This window comes from Mastomys coucha, unplaced genomic scaffold, assembly GCF_008632895.1.
Source record: "Mastomys coucha isolate ucsf_1 unplaced genomic scaffold, UCSF_Mcou_1 pScaffold22, whole genome shotgun sequence".
NCBI classification, from domain to species: Eukaryota; Metazoa; Chordata; class Mammalia; order Rodentia; family Muridae; genus Mastomys; species Mastomys coucha.
The window spans coordinates 174728626-174751794 of record NW_022196905.1 but is presented as its reverse complement, the minus strand read 5'-3'; the positions used below and the strand labels follow the sequence as shown (position 1 = coordinate 174751794).

The 23169-nt window shown below is 43.6% G+C and overlaps 1 protein-coding gene across 1 annotated transcript in view; it reads right to left on the bottom strand.

Annotated features, from left to right (window-relative positions):
* Window positions 1–13560: 13560 nt before the first annotated feature.
* Gsr (glutathione-disulfide reductase) overlaps window positions 13561–23169 on the bottom strand; it is a 41537-nt gene continuing 31928 nt past the window's right edge. Inside the window, exons 9-13 of the mRNA XM_031339514.1 lie at window positions 20397–20555; window positions 20081–20192; window positions 17596–17727; window positions 16421–16554; window positions 13561–14636 (exon numbers count right to left, since the gene is read on the bottom strand). Coding sequence (XP_031195374.1) covers window positions 14487–14636; window positions 16421–16554; window positions 17596–17727; window positions 20081–20192; window positions 20397–20555 — 687 coding nt within the window. The 3' untranslated portion in view covers window positions 13561–14486. The remainder of the gene's footprint in view (window positions 14637–16420; window positions 16555–17595; window positions 17728–20080; window positions 20193–20396; window positions 20556–23169) is intronic.

Here is a 23169-nt window from a genome sequence, read left to right as displayed (position 1 = left end):
ACGAAATGCACTGAGGAATTTCTAGTCAGAATCTCAGGATATCCTTAGCATCCTGACATAGGATATTGAGATGCTCTTCTCTATGGGTTGGCATTTCTCCTTTGGGACATTGAATAATTAATCTTATTCAGAGAAAGTCAATGTGGTAGATGATTCAGTGCCCCCAGCCACAGCCATTGCCATTTAAATAAACCAAAATAGGGACTATAAGATGGCTTATCAGGTGGCCAGGTCACAGTGGTGCCCACCTTTAATCCCAGCACTTGGGAGGCAGAGGCAGGCAGAGCTCTGAGTTGGAAGCTAGCCTGGTCTACAGAGTGAGTTCCAGGACAGCCAAGACTACACGAATACAAGGGTACACTATACCCTTTCTTGAGGACAGGGGCTCAGTAGGCATTTGCCCCCCAAGTCTGAGAACCTGAGTTTGATTCCTAGTACCCACATGGAAGGAAGGAACCAAATTACTCATGTTGTCTTATGGATTTGTGTACCCAATTAAATACACAAATAAATGTAATCAAACTCTACCAAAACAGTGGTATGAAAATGAGGATGTAGCTGCAAGCATTCACCAGTGCCATTATCATCAGTGCTATGGGGATATTTGCATCATCTAAATATTAAAAAACACAAACAAACAAAAAAAAAACAACCCAGAAGCCTTTGTAAGAACAAAGGGACGACATCATCTTTTCCTGATGCTAGTGACTGATTCTAGGGCATTAGCCATGCTCAGCAAGTGTCCTGCCACTGCATAGCTGTAGTCCAGCCCCTAGGACTATGTTTCTGGAGAGAAGGGAAGACTGGGAATTAATTATTTTTGACATGGTGGAATCGACCCATTGCTAAGCAACCTCCTCATCAATTGCACTGATTAGAAGTTTCAGACACAGCAGTTATTCAAAGTAAGCTGGGGTTATATACACAGATGCTCATAAGTTAATTTTTTTTTGTTTTTTTTGTTTTGTTTTTTGTTTGTTGAGACAGGGTTTCCCTGTGTAGCCCTGGATGTCCTGGTACTCACTCTGTAGACCAGGCTGGCCTTGAACTCAGAAATCCACCTGCCTATGCCTCCCAAGTGCTGGGATTAAAGGCATGTGCCACCACTGCCTGGCACTCATAAATTAATTTTCTATACAATGGACCTACTACACCTAAGCAAGCAAGTCTTAATTATGATTTATAGTAATATAATGAGCCATTAGGACATTTCTAAAATAATGATCCAAGAAATTGGGGAAATAAATTGTAAAACCCAGATGAGATGATTTTGTTTTAAAATCTATGATCGGGATAGGTGTGGGGGGCACATGCCTATGGTGTCAGTACTTGGTAGGCAGGGGCAGAAAAATCAGCAGTTTGAGGCTAGCCTGGGGTATGTGAGACCCTGTTTCAAAAAAAAAAGTAAAAAAGTAAAAAAATAAATAAATAAATAAATAAATAATCTATACTCAAAAGGGTTTCTCTGTATAGCCCTGGCTGTCCTGGAACTCACTCTGTAGACCAGACTGGCCTTGAATCCAGAAATCTGCCTGCCTCTGCCTCCCCCCAAGTGCTGGGACTAAAGGCGTGCGCCACCACTGCCTGGCCTTAAGTCACTTTCTATGCTTTGACATTTTATATAATTTTAAGAGACCTGGGCCAGGACAGTGGCTTAGCAGGCAAAGGAGTCTATTGTCAAATCTGTGGCTCCGGTGCACCCACACATGTATAAAACACATACAGATAAAAGCATTGAGACTCAGTTGGCAGAACCCTGTGTCTGAGAAGAGCTGGGCACATGTTCCACCCACGCTGCACCATAGGGTCTCTCAGATGTCCGCTTACCTCCAGATCACACACTGACGCTCGCTGCTGGCCAAACTCTGTGAGCTATTTACAGAAAACTCCTGAACCTTTGCCCCCATAAGTCCCATTCCATACTTATTGAGTCTCAGCTATGTGCCCCGACAGGTTTATGGGAGTTATGGGTGCCACCGTTGCTATGTAATTTAGTTCAACATTGCATAGCCTAATGCAGTGTCATAATGTGATGCTGAACGCTTTAGGTAGATTTCATAAGGACAAATATCTTTTTAAAATTACTGTTGAGGGCTGGGAGCGTAGGTAGTTGAGTGGTAGAGTTCTGCTTACTGTGTGTGAGTCCCTGAGTATGATCCCTACAAAAAATACAAAATGTAAATAAATTTGAATTAGGTATGAACATGGCAACAATTTGCTTTAGGGGGATAAAAAGGAGTTTGATAAAAACCTGAAGCAATCCATTCTTGGTCGCTAACTTGCCTTTCCCCTGACTCCCGTGTGATCCTTCTAACCTCTTTCACTGGTTAAAAATAGTTCCTAAATTTTAGTCCCTCTTATGCTTGCTTGGTTATTCCACAGGCCCCTCAACTCTGATATACCTAAACTTGATATTATGATGGGGGTCGGGGGGTTAGCTATGCAAACACGAGGGCCTAAGTTCTTATTCTCAGAACCCACTTGAAAGCTGGGCATAGTGGTACATGCCTATGGCCACATTGTTGGAAGCCAGAGATAGGCAGGACCCCAGGCTTCACTGGCCAGTCAACCTATCCAGACAGTGAGCTGCAGGTTTAGCAAGAGACCCTGCCTCAAAAAATAAGGTGAGGAATGACAGAGAAAGAACTGAGCATCCTCCTCTAGTGTACACAAGATAGTACATACACATGGACACACACACACATACACAGGCATACACACATATACATACAACATACACACAGATATACACACACATACACACATACATACAGATACACAGACACTTAGATATATACACACAGATACACACACACATACATAGACACACTCAGACATATATACACATACACAGACATACACACATACACACACAGAGGCATACACGCACATACACACACACATACATATATACACACATACATACATACACACACAACACACACACAGATACACACAAACACACACAGACATACACACATATACATATACAGACATATACAAACACATACAGGTATACACACACACAGACATACACACACACAGAGTGAGACATACACACACACACCAAACAAAACAAAACCTTAATAGTTTTGTTCGTCCTCAACCTTGTTCCTTGATGTCCCCTTAGTTACTGAAGTGACACTATCTATTTAGTTGCCTGAGTTGGAGACTGGGTACTCCCAGTGCTGTGCTGGGAATGGAAGCAAGCACTAGTTTGTGGCCTTACTAAGTCCTGGGCTGCCAATACTTCTAACATGACCTAATTCAAGCTGCCGACCCAGCACCATCAATGGATCAGGCGCTGTGGAGAGCTGTGTGGTATAACCTCCCCTCTACACTCTGTGGAATTTCTGCAGAACAAACACAGTAGATGGAGATTGCTTCAATAGAATGAGTCAGAGAACAAATAATCAAGAATAAGTGAGTTAGCCGGGCGGTGGTGGCGCACGCCTTTAATCCTAGCACTTGGGAGGCGGAGGCAGGCGGATTTCCGAGTTCGAGGCCAGCCTGGTCTACATAGTGAGTACCAGGACAGCCGGGGTTACAGAGAGAAACCCTGTCTCGAAAAACCAAAAAAAAAAAAAAAAAGAATAAGTGAGTCTTTTTAACCTTTGTTTTTAATGTGATTTACCTAATTGCAGTTAATTGTAATTTACTTTATTGCAAGTTACTTCATTATAAACGTGCTTTTTAATTTTAACTTTAATAAAGGCTGTGTTTTACAACTAGCTTGCAAAACTGTTGGAAAGTTTGGCAGTCAGCTTTCAGGAGCCATATCTGAGGCGGTTCTGGTAACCTGCTAGGAATGCATCCCACTTCTCAGCCACTGTGGTTTGTTAGCCAATCCTGTCAATTCCCCTTTCAAAGCCTGTCTTGATTGTGTCTGTTCCTTTGGGGTCATTTAAAATTTTCTGAGGTGAAAGAGTGTTGCGAGATGGAGATGCGAAAACATCTTGGTCTGGACAGGCATACTTGCATTTTAGTGTTTATATCTGGGTTACTCCATTGACTATAATGCCCTCAAAGTTTATCCATGTATACCATGTCCTTCCTTTGTAAGACTGAATACTATTTGACATGCTACACTTTGTTTATGTATTTATCTGTCAAAATTTTGGTTGTTTCTGTGTTTTGTTTGTTTGTTTGTTTGTTAAGACAGAGTTTCTTTGTGTAGTTTTGGTTGTCCTGGAACAACTCCCTCTATAGACCAGACTACCCCTGAACTAAAGATATCTGCTTTCTCTATTTCTGTTTTTTGGTTATGTTTTTGTTTTTCATGATGGCAAAATGGTACAATATATGTTTGCTACTCTTTCTGTTCTTTTGGGTATATGCAAAGAAGTAGATTGCTAGGTCACAAAAACTCTCTCTCTCCCTAGTCTACCTTTTCATTTTTCCCTCCCTCCCTCTTTCCCCCATTTATCTTTGTGTGTGTATGTGTATCTGTATGTGTGTGTGTGTGTGTGTGTGTGTGTTTGTGTGTCTGTGTAGGGGTGTTGTGGCACCCACCCTTCAGGAGGCAGAGGCATGTCTCTGTGAGTTCAAGACCAACCTGGTCTACACAGCAAGTTCCAGGCCAGGGCAACACACACACACACACACACACACACACACACACACACACACACACGTAATAAAAATTTTAAAGAGAATTCTTCTACCATAATGATGAGAAAGTTTTGATAAATAGTAGTGTTGTGATGGCTATTCTTGGTTAACCTGCCAATTAACTAACTATTGCCTGGATTAACTAAAACCAAAAAAATGGAGGGCACACCTGTTAGAGACTTTTGCTTAATTTAAGTGTGAAAAATCTACTTCTAGTCTGGATCTTTGAAGTAGAAAGACACACCTTTAATCCCGATCTTTTGATCGTGGAAATGCCACCTCTAATTTGGGCCCTGCCTTCTGCTGGAAGCCCATCTAAGGACATGGAAGACAGACAGAAGCCTTTGCTCCTGCCTGCCTGTTTGCTTTCCCCACACTAGCAAGTTCATGCCTTCAGTGGTATCACACCCTACTTCTTCAGGAGTCCAGGACAGGCTGAAGACCAGCTGAGACACCTAGCCTCATCCATTGAGCAACTACTAGATTTTTGGACTTTCCATTCATAGCCAGCCACTGTTAGATGACCTAGACTACAGCCTGTAAGTCATTCTATTAAATTCCCCCCTCTTTCTCTCTCCACATATTTATACATATACATACACACACATATATATACATATTTCATTCTATAACTCCTGTTACTCTTAGAGAACCCTGACCAGTACAAATAGCTTTCTAAATGATTCCTAGAAGACAAAATCTTTCAAAAAACAGATTCAGAAGAATGTATCGCCATCAATCAGCCTGGCACACAGATCATGCTCACTAAATACTGAACAATGAACAGACATATCCAGATGTGTTGCCTTAGTAAATAGGGAGAATTTAATGATTTGGGATTCACCTGTGAATCTTCAGTGAATATTTTTATTCCAAACGTAATTACGAATGGTGCGTTACGTCTAAGCATGAGGATGGATAAAGAAATACCACCAGGATTAAAATGTCACAATACAAGGAGCTGGAGAAATGGCTCAGAGCTTAAGAGCACTGACTGTTCTTCCAGAGGTCCTGAGTTCAAATCCCAGCAACCACATGGATTCACAACCATTGGTAACGGGATCTGATGTCCTCTTCTGGTGTGTCTAAAGACAACTACAGTGTACTTACATATAATAAATAAATAAGTAAATAAATCTTAAAAAAATATTCACTCAGTATTAGGGCTGAGCGTGTAGCTCATTGTTAGTGTGTGGAACACTCAAATCTTTTTATTTTTTTTATCTCCAGCACCTAAATATGTAATTAAAAAAATAATTCCTGGGCTGGTGAGATGGCTCAGTGGTTAAGAGCACTGACTGCTCTACTGAAGGTCCTAAGTTCAAATCCCAGCAACCACATGGTGGCTCACAACCACCCGTAATGAGATCTGATGCCCTCTTCTGGTATGTCTGAAGACAGCTACAGTGTACTTACATAAAATAATAAATAAATCTTAAAAAATAAAATAAAATAAAATCATTCTTTTAGTTGACGTTACCCCCACCTGACTCCTTTACTACTGGCTCTGTCCCCTCAGTAAACACATGCAGGTTTTTTTCCTTTTCATCTTCAGTACTTCCTTACACACTTCCTAGAAGTTCCATTATTATCTCTCAGAGCTAAGATGTCATAGGTACCCAATGTTTTGTTGTTAAGCATTTGTAGTGTTGTAGCATGCTTGCATATGTGCTACGCACACTCGTCTACTCCAGTCACATCCAAAATATCGGGGATAAAATCCTGATTAAAGGATAAGAGGCAATAACAATCCAAAAGGATTCTGTGCCTCCTGGATTTCAGACTAGTCGCTGGTATCCCCTAACTCAGACGTGTTCCAGATTAGTCTTTCCAATCATCAACACAGCCTCATAATTAGGCATAAAGCTATCCCAAGAAATGATTTGTAAATGGTTAAGATTGGACATTGTCTCCTGGCCGACACAACGTTTCCAACTATCCTAGTTTGATGTTTTATGTACTAGAGAGTAAACAAGGGCTTCCACTCAAGGACATTAGCTAGAAGTGTTAGGTCAGGTCGGAATTCCCCACTACCTGCCCCGGGCTAGAACCAGAGAATTAACAGGAAACGCTAGATTGAAATCTCCTGGTCATTGCTTCCAGTAGAACCAGAGAATTAGCCTAGGAATATCAAAATACCTCAACAGGGAGGGCTCCACTCCTCTTCCTCCTGCTTCACACCTAGCTACCAGACCCTGCTGACCTTGGTGTAGGGGTCACTTGTGTACGTGACTTCAGTCTTGCGTCCCCAGCTGTAACCCCCACCTGCTTACGTGACTCTTGACATCTGCCCTATTTGCTGTATAGTATTGAAGCCTGACTTTAAGGTGACCTTGCACAAATACATTCAGATTCAACACACCCTTGTGTCTCGAGTCTGTTTGTCATCCGCCGACTTATTGCCCACCTGACCAGAATTCTCATCCCGTGGAAATTGGGGTCCCCGCAATGAACCCGGTCCACGGCACATATGTACATGTGGGTCCGAGGCACATATGTACATGTGTGTCCACAGGGAGACCAAAAATAAGTCGTAAGGCACATGTGCCGAGGCCAGAAGTTGACATCAGGCATCCTCCTGATCCTTTACACCAGGGTCTCTCCCTGAATTGAGAGCTTGCTAATGCTTGCTAGTCTAGCCGGCTTTGCCCCAGAGATTCCGTCTCCGTTTCCAGAGTGTCGGAATCACAGTCTTCCATCACGGCCTCCTCCGTTTATTTATATAGTGTTGTGATTCCGATCCACAGCCTCATGTGTACCAGGCATGTGCTCTCCTTGTTAACTTCTCCGTGGGTTGTAGGGATCTGAACATTGGTCTTCATCGAACAGAGCAAGTGCTTATCCACTTAGCTAACTCATCAGCCCAATACACACTTAAATGTACTCTCAAGATTTATTTATTTTTTATGCCTGAATGTTTTACCTGCACGTGTGTGTGCCCACTGCTTTTGGAGGCCAGATGACATACTAAGTCCTCTGGTACCGATGTTGTAGAAGGTTGTGAGCTGCCATATGGGTGCTGGGTAATTAAAACCAAGTTCTCTGGAAGAGTAGCCAGTGCTTTTAACCTCTTAGCCAGCTCTCCAGCCCACCCCACTAATACATACTTCTGAATGAATGAATGAATGGATGGATGGATGGATGAATGATGGTTTTAAGTTACCATCAGTTCTTGCTTTTCATAGAATGTCTTCCCAATCACTCTTCTGCTTCTTTTTATCCCTACCAGTTTAAAACTGGCATCACAAGTCGCCAATAAACCAAGAAGAAAATAGACCCTTGAAATCTGAAAAAGACCTGACACACATAAATCCTCTTGTTTTCCTACTGTATACAAAAATCTCTAGCCGGGCAGTGGTGGTGCTCACCTTTGATCCCAGCACTTGGGAGGCAGAGGCAGGCAGATTTCTGAGTTTGAGGTCAGCCTGGTCTACAGAGTGAGCTCAAGGACAGCCAGGGCTACATAGAGAAACCCTGTCTCAAAAACAACAACAACAACAAAAACAAACAAAACAAAAATCTCATAAAATACTCAGGATCTCAGGATGACAGGCCGAGGGTCAACAATTATTTGCAAAAGGAAAGTGGGCATGGCTTCTGTAAGAGGAAGTAGTTAATCAGGGTAGCCTGTCCTGTGCTGATGGCTGGTTGGTCAACATATTCCTATGAGTTGAATAGACATTCAGCCTATAAATCTCAAATTCTCTGTGTAAGTGGAAGACTCTAGATTGAATACAAAAACAGGGATGTAGAGCCTCTGTCAGTTCTCAGGTTGACGAAGTTTACAAGCCCAGAAGCCCTTTAATAACAACAGCAGGATCACTTCTTCAGGAAAGTCCCTGTCCCACTGCCCAAAATTTATATTTACACCCCCACGTACACACACACACACACACACACACACACACACACACACATTTTCTTAAAAAGAATTCTCTTGTACTAGCGTGCCTTCTCACTGAGAAAAGGGGAAAGACTTTGGAAACACTGGTTCTCAACAGACACTACTCCAAGGAACACAAAATCTCACTGTGGAAAGCCAGAGTCGGGGCTTCTGGGGCATCTGATGGTTCACGTGGGTGTCTGAACCCATCCCACAGATCAGAGAATAGACACATTTAGCAGCTGGCAGAATTTCCACACATGACTAAAAGTTATGATGGGAAAAATCTGTGTCTCCTTTGTCAAATTACAAACCAAAGGCTTTTGGGTAAAACATGGGTAATCCCCATTCCATCCCCATGCAGAAGACAGATGGATCCTGGGAGAATGGCAGTGGTTTGTCGTAGTCCTAACCACATGGTAAATCTACTTGCAACTCTTGTACCAGATACGGAGGAGGCTAGCCTAGGGAATAGTTTAGAAAGCTGGGTCTCCTCTTGATTTGGGCTCCACGCATCCCTCTCCCAATAATGCACTTGGAAGTCCTGCATGTACTATATCACACACTTCACTTTGAATAATGCACCTAGCTACCTGATCGAAAGCAAGTGCCCCCATGTTTATGAAGCCACACACTCCCCCCACCCCCTGTGCTCTGAATAGTAAAGTAAATATCCCCACCCCTTAATAACCATTCCCCTTAATAACCATTCAACTTGGGTGGATTCTACTAGATCATACTCCACCTTTCAGGTCCACTAAGGGAGTAGGAGAGCTAATCTGCTGAACTGATTTTGGATGCATGCATAATAAGGCAAACTGTGTCCTCAAAGTGAGCCTTCAAGGGAAATCCCATTTACCAAATATGCCTGTGCATAGTCGGGTGTGCATGCCATTATAATCAGATACAATATGGCATGGGACATGTACAGTAATGGTTATGTAATCTGCCAAGCAAAATAGAGAGCCACCCAAGCTCTGCCCCTAATAACAAAACTCTGCTTGAATCCCATAAAAGAAAGCCCCTGGGAATAATGGGGCTGGTTAAATACCTTCATTCATGTGCTCTGCTGTTCATCTTGACTGTATCCCTAACCTGTACTTTAAAAAATATTATTCAGGGAGCTGGAGAGATGACTCAATGGCTGATAACCGCCTGCTTTCCCAGAGGACCTACGTTCCTTTCCTAACACCAACACCAGGCAGCCCACAACTGTAACTCCAGCTCCAGGGGATCCAACACCTTTGGCCTCTGTGATGATTTTGAATAGGAATGGACCCCACTCGCTCATATATTTGAATGCTTGGTCACTAGGGAGTAGGTACTACTTCAGAGGACTTAGGAGGTGTGGCCTTGTTGGAGTAGGTGTAGAGGAAATGTGTCTCTGGGGGTGGGCTTTGGGATGTCATGCTCACAAGCCAGGCCTGGTGTCTCTCTCTTCTCGCTGCCTGTGGATCCAGATGTAGGACTCTCGGCTATGTCTGCACCACGTCTGCCTGCATGCTGCCATCCTTCCCACATTGATGAGAATGGACTGAACCTCTGAAAACTGCACGCCAGCCCCAGTGAAAAGCTTCCCTTAATAAGAACTGCAGTGGTTGTGGTGTCTCTTCACAGCAACAGAACATTAAAACACCAGATGTGAGCCGGGTGGTGGTGGCGCACGCCTTTAATCCCAGCACTTGGGAGGCAGAGGCAGGTGGATTTCTGAGTTTGAGGCCAGCCTGGTCTACAGAGTGAGTTCCAGGACAGCCAGAGCTACACAGAGAAACTCTGTCTCGAAAAACCAAAGAAAACAACAACAACAACAACAAAAAAACCCAAAACACTGGATGTGCACTTGTGGATCTGGCAAGGCTTTTTGTCCATATTACAAAAAAGGGCCACTAAGCAGACTGTTTTCAGCTAGCCAGAACTTGTCTCCGGGGTGTACCCTCCAGTCTGTCACAATTTGATTCACAGCAAATTGCACTGTTTTCCTTTCCACAAATACCACACTGGTCCATTCCATAAAGACAAAACACTGTCTGGACAGAGTTAACACAAATACTATTGGGCGAACTTTCCTGTGAAGATGTAACCAAATATCTACTTACCCAGATAGGGACTCAGAACAGGTTAAAGCAACGTTCTCTACCACAGGCCAACTTGGCCACTTATGAGTTAGAGTTCCTTGGGTACTCTAGGGTTCCAGGTTCATGGGTAAAACACAAAGAGCTGCATCACTGTGAAGCTCACACCGGCACTGGTGAAGAGTTCCCCACTGCTGGATAGATGGAGTCCCTCTCTTAACCTTCCACACTCTAGTTCTGTCTGAGAGCACATGCTTATCTTCAGCTGGGTCAGACTTAGGCTCAGCTGTCAGAGAAATGCAGGCAAGAGCGGCTGAGGTCTCAGGTGAAGGCTGATAACCCGACACTCTTGCCTTCTACAAGGAAATGCAAAGGGGTTCTCCAACTTTAGTGTCTTGCGGAAGGTCATAGCTGCCTTAATGAAGATAGTGTATTAGGCAGCGTTCTCCAGAGTCACAGGACGGATGGGTAGTCTCTATATAGTAAGGGAATTTGTGGATGACTTACATCTGGGTAGTCCAACTCCCCAACAATGGTCAGCAGCAGCTGTGAATGAAGTCCGAGGATCTAACGGTTGCTCAGTCCCACAAGGCAAGCAGATGAAGAGTAAATCTTGCTTCTTCAACGTCCTTATGTAGGTCTCCAGCAGAAGGTGTGGCCCGGATTAAAGGCGTGTGCCACCATGCCTGGATCTGGGACTTGTTTTGTCCCAGGCTTGTGGTGGAAATGTTCTTTAGCATAGGGGAAGATTTAGGGATGGCCCCCTGCTAAATGGTGGGAATGTTCTTTGGCATAGGGGAAGATTTAGGGGTGCCCCCCTTGCTGAAAGGCAGGGAAGGGGCACCTTCACATAATCTCCTTGCAGCCGAGAGCATGACCGTTCCATTAAGGAGGGGGCACCTTCTGATAGTCCTCCTGCAGCTGAGGACATGACTGCTCCATGAACCCAAGATGTTTTGAAAGTAATTCAAGGCTACTGAGAGCTGTGCGTGCAAGGATCAAAGAAACAGACCTCATGCACCTGGGCATGGGGGAAACATATTTATTGTAAGTTAATCAAGAAGTGGGCATGCTTTGCCATGAGAAAGTGCTAAGAGATTGTGCTACATGATTGTTGTTAAACTCTATTTTTAGTCTTACTGTGTTTTACTATAAAAGATTTCTCTCATTAAAGTTTATTGCCATTGCCAGCAGAGCGGTGGTCCTCTCATTCTCATTCAGTCGCCCTCTCTACTTCAGCCTCACCCTTGTCGGCTGGCTCCGACACAGGCTGACCTTGAACTCAGAGATCTCCTTGCCTTAGTCTCTTGGGATTCATAGCTACTGTGCTTCAAGATCTCTGTGTCAAGATCCCAAGCCAGAAACTTGTATCTCCCAACCTCAAGATCTGGATCACAGGTGAGCCTTCCAATTCTGGATTGTAGTTAATTGACAACTAGGGACAGCCATGACGGATGGAGATAGTTGTTAGGCTCAAATGGCGTTACTCTTCAGGTGCCAACAATTACCAGTAAGCCACTTACCAGGCAGGAGTGGAAAATAAATCCAACAAAAATCCAGGAGCCTACTAACTTCAGCGAAACGTCAGGGTCTACCAGTGTGCGACATGCAGCGAAACGTCAGGGTCTACCAATGTATGACATGCAGCGAAACGTTAGGGTCTACCAGTGTGTGACATGCAGCAACAATTTTTTTTCCCAGTTTTTGTTTTTTTTTCCAGATAGGGTTTCCCTGTGTAGTCCTGACTGCTCTAGAAGTCACTCAGTAGGCCCAGATGGCTTCAAACTCATAAAGATCCACCTGTCTCTGCCTCCTAAGTATGAGTGCCACCACGGCTCGGCGGAGATAACCTTTTATTTTTTATTTACTTTTTAAAAAGATTTATTTATTTTAATGTGAGTACACTGTAGTTGTACAGATGGTTGTGAGCCTTCATGTGGTTGTTGGGAATTGAATTTTAGGACCTCTGCTCGCTCCAGTCAACCCCCGCCTGCTCCCGTCAGCCCCGCTTACGCCCTGCTTGCTCAGTCCTTGCTCCGGCCCAAAGATTTATCTGTTATTATACATAAGTACACTGTAGCTGACTTCAGACACACCAGAAGAGGGCATACAGGACCACAAGGCCACCAATGGGATGAGATAGGGCTCAGGGTGTGGCTCAGTAGCAAAACCTGTATTCTGTGTACCCAGGGTCCTGAGCTCCATTCCCAGTACTAAAGAACAAGATAAATATAGCCCATAGAGTTGGCTCTTAGAGCCTCCCATCCTAGCATGTGCAGAATAGACTGGGAGCCCAGAAGTTTGGTACACTATTTTTCAGGCTACTGAGAGTGGGGAGCACCTGTATCAGTCAAAAACCCACATTTGGAGATCCTATTTTATTCCCGCCACAAATATACAATATATTACCAATGTACTTGTTTTACTCCATCAGTATTGGGGCTACCCAGAAGTCAGTGTTCAAACTGGGTGTGGCCACTCAGAAAGTCACCCAGGAAAAGCTTAGTAAAAAAATTCAGTAGCATTGTATTGCTCAAGGAGGAATTTGTTTACCCAGCTGATAAAGACAAGAAGGCTAGAACATGCACACACACACCCTTTTTTTAAAAAAAGTCATGTTCTCCTGTAGCCCAGGCTGTCCTTTCTCCTGGCCGCTACCTGTCCAGGGCTGGTGTGCACCACCATACCCCAGGCTGTTCCTCCATCCACACCCATCCATCCATTGAGACTGTCTTTCATATCCTTGGTACTTCAAGACTTTTCTTTTTTTCAAAAGAAGTGTTTTGCCTGTGTGTGTTTGGGCACCGTGTGTGTAGTGTCTACAAAGGCCGGAAGAGGGAGTCAGGAGCCGAACTGAATCCTTTCAACAAGAAGCGCTGAGCAGTTCCATCCATCCAGCCCCTCTGGCACTTGCTCTAAAGAGACTTCTTCCCCAGCAGATGTGGGTGTGTGGTTTCCCAGTGTGAAAAGTCTTAGAAAATACACAGATAGCAGTACAGTTTATCAAAAATTTTATAAGACAATGCAGTGAATTTCAAATTTTTGCAAGTTTTCATAAAAAAATAACAAAAAACAAAGAGATACTGAAATGACCGACTGAAGTAGGAATACTCAGAAAGAAGGGCTCTGGGGTGCCTCAACCTCCCCTCCTGGATGCAGAGTCACCTCCAGAATAGCTCTCCCTTACCTAAGCAGCCTCAAGTCTAACTTCAATGCACTTCGCTTCATGAAAGTAATACAAACCATTTTAAATCATTTAAAACAGAGCCAAGGATAAAATAAGAATAGAGAGGTAACATCCTCGGGGCAGCTTTCCAATACAGAACAAAAATACCGCACATATATTCTGTAGACTTGCATATTTATAGACGGAGACTTCCCATCATATAAAACAAGCTAGGCCAGGAAAGGCAATGCAGGCCTAGAATTCCAACACCCATGGCGCTAGAGCTGGAGGATTGTGAGCTGTTTGAGGCCACTCTGGGCTGCACAGAAAAAGAAAGAAAAAAAAAGAAAAGAAAGAAAAGAAAGAAATTAGCCCGCTATATTCATCCATTAGGTGCACTAACTTGAGTGTATGTCATATACATTTAAACTTGGAATGGAGCCAAAGGAAGAAAAACACAACAAACACAAGGCTGTTAATTAAAAAAAAAAATCGAAATATTAATTATTGTAAATATTATCAATCGAAAACCAGCCCCAGATCAACAAAACAACCTCACGATTAGACACATAAGTTATTTTGTGTGTGTGTGTGTGTGAGAGAGAGAGAGAGAGAGAGAAAGAGAGAGACTGGAAATTTACACTACTGGAAGTTCCTGATTAAACTACAGAAATCTAAAAGCAGGATGTAAACTTGATCGGTTCCTCCCGGAGGCGTGCTGGTCGGATTGACAACCACATGAGTCTCCAGGCTCTCAGCGCAGGGTGACCAGCTCTTCTGAAGAGGTAGGATGAATGGCGACTGTGTTGTCGAAGTCGGCCTTGGTAGCCCCCATTTTCACTGCCACAGCGAAGCCCTGCAGCATCTCATCACACCCAATCCCCTGCATGTGGATGCCAACCACCTGCAAGAAAACAGAGATTATGGATGTCAGGTCTTTATATCCAAAGTCAGTGTAAGGAAGCCTAGGAGACAAGCCCTCCGCAGCTCTGCTTCAGCGGCTCCAGAGCACACCAGGCATTCCTTTCTTTTTTCTTAAAGATCTATTTATTTATTTTATGTATATGAGTACACTGTGCTGTCTTTAGACACACCAGAAGAGGGCATCAGATCTCATTACAGGTAATTGTGAGCCACAATGTGGTGGCTGGGAATTGAACTCAGGACCTCTGGAAGAGCAGTCAGTGTTCTTAACTAGTGAGCCAAGTTTATTTTACTGTGTGTGTTGGGAGGAGGATGTAGAGGCAGAGAGTATGAGGAGGAACAGGGGGAGGGAAAACAGGCTATTTTCTATATCAGTAGAGGTCAGGGAAAAACTAGGAGTCAGTTCTCTCTGCCATTCTACGGAATCAGGGGATTGGCGTTAGGCCATGAGGCCTTCAAGCAAGCACCTCTACCTGTTGGGTCATCTCAGAACACAATGTCACAGCTAGGTATTGGCAGCATGTGGTATGGATCTTACAGCTGGGGAGCTTGAGGCACAAAGATCGGAATATATGGACCAGGCTATGTGATAAAAGCCGGTTTCAGAAATCCAAGCAGAAAGAAATACTTCCCATTGGCCACATCCTTTACACATGGCCAAGGGCACATTCCTCCTCAGGACTTAATTCAACTACAAGAGACATCTTAATAAGCTTGAGAACCCAAACTAAACCTAATTTTTAAATTATACAATACAACCCACTTAAATACTGCTCAAAACTGAGAGATCACATGATGCCCACTGAAGTGGCTACATCAAAAAAGACACTGGGAAAGATTTGGAGGAAGTGGGAAATTTGCTAGGGAGACACAAAATCCTTCAAAACACCAAAACCCATTTGGTGGACCCACAGAAAGTTAAGCCAAGAGACAGTAACTTTCAAAAAATGATTGACTCAATTTCCACTTATTGTTTTATTTTAAGCTTTGTCTTGTATTTGAAACACATTTAAAATTTTTAAATTACATTTTAAAAGGATTTATTTCACATTTATTTATGTGTTTGTCTGTATCTCTATAATTCTGTACATGTGTGTGGGTGGCCCTAGTAGGCCAGAGGAAGGTTCCAGATCCCCTTAGTGCTATGGTTATAGGTGGCTGGGATCCACCTGACTGATGTGGGTGCTCGCCACGAGGTCATCTTTCCAGGCCCCCTTTCCCAGTATTTCTGAGATTCCTGTCTCCTTTGGACCAGTGGTCAATCATCTTTATCTTTAACATAGTCACTACATCTTGCAATGATGAGACCGAAACCTCACTTTTTTTTTTTTTTGGTGTTTTCGAGACAGGGTTTCTCTGTGTAGCCCTGGCTGTCCTGGAACTCACTCTGTAGATCAGGCTGGCCTCGAACCCAGAAATCCGCCTGCCTCTGCCTCCCAAGTGCTAGGATTAAAGGCGTGCACCACCACTGCACAGCTGAAACCTCACTTTTAAAAAGGGACAGAATTGGGGGCTGGAGAGATGGCTCAACAGTTAAGAGCACTGACTACTCTTCCAAAGGTCCTGAGTTCAAATCCCAGCAACCACATGGTGGCTCACAACCATCCATAAGATCTGATGCCCTCTTCTGGAGTGTCTGAAGACAGCTACAGTGTACTTGCATATAATAAATTAATAAATCTTAAAAAAAAGGGGGGGGGACAGAATCTCTTTTCAAATCTGAGGAGCCCAGAACACCTGTAAGAGATCCCATTTCCCCAGTACCTTTTCTTCTTTGTTGGCACAAACCATCTTCATCACACATCTCGTCTTCCTCGTGGTCACAGCATGATACATCGGGGTGAAGGCAGTCGAATAGATTTTCACATTGTCTTTCCCGTACTTATGAACGGCTTCATCTACAACGTGCATGAAGGAAAACATCCATCAAGAACTATCTCAGAGAGCTACCAGAAGGTGATGGCCAGAAACAGACTTGAATCAAACAAATGGGAAGCATCCAACCAGACCAAAGTAAAGGGCGTTCTACAAAATAAATGTCCATGTCACATCAGGCAAAGAGGAACTTCGTCTCTGACTGAGTGAGATCAAGCTGCCTAGAGTAAATTATGCTAGACTGAATTCTGAACTGTGAGTATATGTATGTGGGGGGTGGAGGGCGGTGGCTGTGTTCCAAACGATATTAAGATGGCTGGCAAAAATTGCCCAAAGTCTCAAATTTAAATAATACTTTATTAATTAATGTTTTCTCATCTTAAAACTATATGTAAGTGAATACCTGTATTAAAAAAAATAAGGGCCGGGCGGTGGTGGCCCATGCCTTTAATCCCAGCACTTGGGAGGCAAAGGCAGGCGGACTTCTGAGTTTGAGGCCAGCCTGGTCTATAGAGTGAGTTCCAGGACAGCCAGGGCTATACAGAGAAACCCTGTCTTAAAAAAACCAAAAAACCAAAAAACCAAAAAAAAAAAAGATGTGGAGAGAGATGGCTCGGCAGTTAAGAGCACTGACTGCTCTTCCAGAGGTCCTGAGTTCAAATCCCAGCAACCACATGGTAGTTTACAGATCTAATGCCCTCTTCTGGTGTGCCTAAAGTCAGCTACAGTGTAGTCATATATACATAAAATAAATCTTAAAAAAAAAAAAAAAAGATGTCTATTATATGTATAGGCTGCAAAAATGAGAAGAAAAAAAATAATGACACAGAGGAGTCCTTTGTATTCTTTTGGCAACTTTTAAGTTATTTAAGTATAAAGAGAAGGGGAAAAAGGAGAGAGACCAGAAACAGAGATGGGCCACAGGAATCTCCTCTCCAAGTATTCCTGGCTTGAGACCTATGACTGCAGACTAAACAAAGAATCCTGTAACTTGGGAGACAGTTATTTAGGCCAATTCAGTTTAGAGAAGAAACCACAAATTACCTTCATTTTAGAATACCTACCTTCCGTGAGCCCCACGGTCCCAATAGGGGGGTGGCTGAAGACCACGGTAGGGATGTTGTCATAGTCTAATTTGGAATCTTGTTTGCATTCAAAAAGTCTATGGGCAAGTTTCCGGCCAGCAGCGATTGCAACTGCAATGACACAGAAGCCAGTATGTGTTTTACTGTTTACTTTAACACAGCAGCTCGGTTCCAACAGTCACCTACTGGCCTGGCGCGCCTCTAACTGAACTCTGCATCAATGTCATGTCATGTCTACTTTAACATAATGAAAACCTAGCATTACCACGATGAACAATTCAAAACTACGGGCTTAACAAACTCTGCATTCTACCATGCATCCTTAAATTCCTCATCACCTGGAAGTTAATCTACTTAACAAGGAAATTAGCTTTCTGGCAGGATATTTATAGAACAAACCAGTTTGGACCATTTACATTTCTACTTCGGTTAAGTTTTTTTGTTGTTGTTGTTGTTGTTTAACTAAAAAGCTTGCTTATGTTTGGCCTGTTTTTATTCTTATGTCTTCTCCTCAAAAGGCTAGAGTCCAAAAAGTTTATCAGTTATTAATTTACTGATATAAAGTTACTGGGATTTTCCCCCTAAGACAAGCTGGGAATAGACATCTTTAGATAATGAGAGGATGTTTTTCTAAGTCTTGTCAAAGGACATAAAATTTCAGTTAGGATAACTATTTCAAGAGCTCTAATGCACAGCATGGTAACCACTGTTACTAATACAAACATACAGTTAAGTATACAATCTATGTTGAAACATCATATTGTATGCCACAGATATCCCACTTTTATTTAAAACAATGGAGAAAGAGCAGGCTTTCACACTGAGGTAAGACCTTAGGACATTTGAAGAGTCTGCTGAGGTCTCACAGGATAGACCAAGAGCAGAAAATGACATAGCAGCCAGGTGTGGCAAATGTCTTGGATATGTTCCTGAAGTGGATTAGGTACAGGAATGAGGAGGACGAGGACATGAGAGCTGGTGGCACCAACACCACTCAGGCAAACATGCCAACTGTCTGAGACACACGTCTTCAGAAGGGGACGTGTATGAACGGTCTTCTTGGTTAAGGCTTGGGTAAAATGTTAAGGCCTGGGTAACTGGTACCTGACTCCCTGACATTTTGTGCTGTTACTAATATTATAAAGAAACTTTCCCACGCTTTAGTTAATTGCAGATTCTGTTATGTTCTGTGCTTCGGTGTTCTTGGAAACCAAACACAACAGAAGCCACTTAGAACTGCTTAGACTAGTTAGCCACAATAAGCTTAGACCCAAACCAACCGCCAGGCAGCACTTCTCGCACCTATGTATAACCTTTTATGCGTTTTGCTTTTATAAGCTGCCCCTGAGATGGTCCCCAATATAAGAAAAAATACCTGCACTAATATAAGAAGCTATTTGGAATAAGACTTTCAATCTGAGTAGGGGTCAAGTAAAGTTTAAGTTCCCAAGAGCTCCCTGGGAACTGACATCCTACTCGGCAGAAAGGGACATGTATGTAGGTAACTGACATCCTGGTTAGCAAATTAAGACAGGAATGTTAGACATGTCACCTGCCATAGTTGAATACCCCAACCAACAAGGACAGGACAAATGCACAACAAAGACATGTCCCTAAGGAAGGCCCCTATCCCTAAATCCTGACTGGTGAATTAACTTGGCACAGATGTTTGTGGATTTCTGGGCTTAAAAGCTCTGTACAATCTAGGCTCATGGTCACAGCCAGCTCCCGAGTCTGGTCGGTGGCCCTCATTAATCAGTCCTGGGGTATGAATGCTCAATAAAGTATCCCTGTCTGACTGAGACCAGTGTTTGTGTCCTTTGTGAGATGACTTCTAGACCCCAACATTCTTTATGAAAAGCTCAGAATTTGCTAATCATGTCACTGTTTGTGGTGGTTGATCTTCCTTGGCCACTTGACTGGATTTAGAATCAACCAGGAGACAGAGTCCTTGCTGTGTCTACGAGGACTTTTCCAGAGAGGGTTACATGAGGAGAGTGGACCTGCCCTGAGTATGGGCAGCACCATCCCTTGGGCGAGCATCCTGGACTGGACAGAGGGAAGGAGGAGGAATCAAGCTGAACACAAACGTTTGTCTCTCTCTGCTCTGTGAGCATGGACACAATGTGAGCAGTAGCCTCCTGCTCCTGCTGCCCTGCCCTGCCCCACCCTCTGTGACAGACTAGGGATCCGACACCCTAGAGCCAAGATAAATTCTTCCTTCCGTAAGTTGCCTTTTTTCAGTATTTTGTGACAGCAATGAGAAAAATAAAAAAATGCAGCTTTGTAAGGAGTCATGAATTTTATTCAGCAATGTACGGTATCTAGCCTCCCTCTCCTTCAATGCTGTTTGGATGACACAGGAATGAATGCTTTTAAGGCTGCTGACGTGAATGTCACTGAAGAGCTGGGCAGGTTTAGCTAACACCCAGGCCTTGCTTCCTGAGAAAGGAAGACGTGTTACCTGGGGTGAGAAGTGCTTTCCCGCAGACGTCTCCCACGGCATAGATGCCTTTGACATTGGTATTCTGGAATTCGTCCACTAGGATATGGCCTTTTTCATCCGTCTGAATGCCCTAAAATCACAAAGGGACACCTGGTAAATACTGGGGCCGTCCTGGCTGGGGTGAGAACACTAGAAAGGAGAAGTGTCCAGAGCAAGGCTTTCACAGCAAAGCACATGGCTGGGTGTGCCAATCGTCACAGCGCTAGCTATCAGGAGACCGACAGACCAATTACTAATCACTATTCATTATTAATCAGTAAACCAAGAAACGTACCACTTTATTTAGATTCAGGCCCTTAGAATTTGGGTTCCGTCCAATGGCCCAGAGCAGGCAGTCAACATCTGGAATCGTGGTCGTGGTGGGTTTCCTACCAGGAACTGTAGTGACCACGTGGAGTTCCAAGCCTGATGACGTCTTCTTTACTTCCTTAACCTATTTAAAAAAAAAAAACAAAAAACAACCATGTGTTAAATACGTGTGGGAGGAGGGGGGAGAAGGCAGTAGCCGAGCAGAGCAAGGGGAAACTGCATTCACCCTGCCCCCAGCACTGGAGACCGGAGCTAGGACTCGAGTCATGCTAGGCAAGCATTCAACCATCGGGCTACACCCCACCCTCTGTTTACTTATTTTGGGACTAATAGGCTGGCCTTAAACTGACTCCATAGTTCAGATGTGCCTTGAATTCATGATCCTCCTGTCTCAGCTTACACAGTAGCTGGGAGCTCAGACCTAAGTTACCAGGCACATAGTAAAAACCACATTTTTGTGTTTTCTGTTTTGTTCTGAGACAGAATCTCAATCTATATCCCAGACTGACCTTAAATCCCTATCAATTTTTCTGCCTCAGACTCCTAAGTGCCGGGTTTACTAGCTTGGTCATTATGCCCAGGTCAGAACTTTTAACATTTACTTACAGCTGAAACAGGTATTTAATGTTAGCCAAAGGCCACAGACACTAAACTCCTCAGAGCAAGGCCTGTTTCCTTGATTGTCTGATTCTTCCAATGGACAAGAATGCTGGCTTACGTTGTTGTTTGTGATGGTTTAAATGAGAATGGCCCCCATAAGGGGCCTGACCTCAGGCCTGACCTGAACCCACAGGAATAAGGGTACTGAATGGCAAGATGCTGCGGCAAAGGATAGGATGAGAAATAACAGAACGCTTGGCTAGGGAAGTCTGTAGGAGCTAGAGGTACATTACAGCTTTTTAAGAATCGTACCATTATATATTCTATTTGCAGGGGACACATGGGACAATATCAGCTGAAAACCATCACACAAGGGGACAAGGTCAGCAGGAAGCTAATCAAGGCACAGACTGAGCACACAGCGGCCTCGGGACTGAGCGATACCCTCTGTTTGGTTCCCAGAATCTGAAGCCGCAGCTCCCCCAAGGGCTGGCCTTGCCAAACATATTCTGGGTGTTAGGCAAGATAAATTCCTTTCCCATACCTCAGGGCCTCAGGGAAAGCCTTGGGTTGGCCTGGCTCCCAACACGATCCCTAGTTGGTGAACTGTTTCAGAAGGGATCAGGAGAGCAGTCTTGTTGGAGGGGGTGTGACCTGGGAATGGGCTTTGGAGTCTGTCTGTCTGTCTGTCTGTCTCTCTCTGCCTGCTGCCTGTGGATAAGATATGATCTCATAACTACTGCTCCAGTACATGCCTGCCCACCTGCTGCCATGATCCCATGATGGGGGTCAGGGACTCACCCTCTGAAACTGTAAGCAAGCCCCCAATAAATTAAGTGTTGGTCATCGTGTGTCTCCACAGCAACAGAACAGTCACTAAGCCAGCACAGAAATCCTACAGCATTAAATATATTAAAATATATGTATTTATTTATTTGTTTGTTTATTTCTGGAGCCAGAGATGTGGTCAGAGGACCTGAGTTTGGTCCCAACATGATAGGAAGCTCATAACTGCCTGTAAGTCCACCTCTAGAGAAATCCAACACCTCTAGCCTCCCCTCCAAAGATTCCTGCACTCATGTAGTATGTATGTATGTGTTTTAATTACATGTGTGTCTTGGGCATCACCTGTGTGCCATGCCCACAGAGGCCAGAAGAGGGTGTCCTATCCCTTGGAACTGAAATTACACACAGCTGCGAGCTGCTATCCCCATATAACCCAAGTGCATCCTGAATACTTCAAATCAACTTCAGGTTGCTTCTCAGGCCAAGCACATGTAAATGCCACGTAAGACTTGTTTGCTAGACTATATTATTTGAAGAATAAACAACAATGAAAACCTGTACATGTCAATAGAGACACCCTTTTATTTCAAACCTTTACAGTCCAGTTGTGGATGGATATGCAGTTGTAGAGACCATCCATACAGGTACCCAGTTCATCATTTAACGAAGGTCTCCAAAGTGGTACTGATGGGAACCACTTCATTTCTGCATCCTCAAATCACACTGCCATTGATTACTCTACTCAATAAGGCTATGCTGAAAGGGTGGCACAGACCTGAAAAGGCTAATTCTCTAGAAAAATTCCACTGAAAAGAACTAATTTCCTGGGGAAGAAAATACTCTGTAATGCTTTGGTTAAATTAAATAAAATAGATAAATAACTTTTAAAAACCATACACTTGGAAATTTGATTTCTTGCTATGTCTTGAAAAATCTGAAAAACAAAGTGTACAAAAAGGTACACGAGAACAAATATTAAAAAGTTTTAGTTTGAGACTCAACTGTTAGCGTTCTTGTCTTTTACAACTTGACTTCCTGAATATGAAATACAGCTTTTTAAGAAAGCAAGCCATGGGCTGGCAAGATGGCTCAGAGGGTAAGAGCACTGACTGCTCTTCCAAAGGTCCTGAGTTCGGATCCCAGCAACCACATGGTGGCTCACAACCATCCATAATGAGATCTGACGCCCTCTTCTGGGGCATTTGAAGACAGCTGCAGTAAATTACGCTGGAGCAAGCTGGGCTGGAGCTATTGGGGCTGTCCTGAGTTCAATTCCCAGCAGCTACATGATGGCTCACAGCCATCTGTACAGCTGTACAGTGTACTCATACACATAAAATAAATAAATAAAT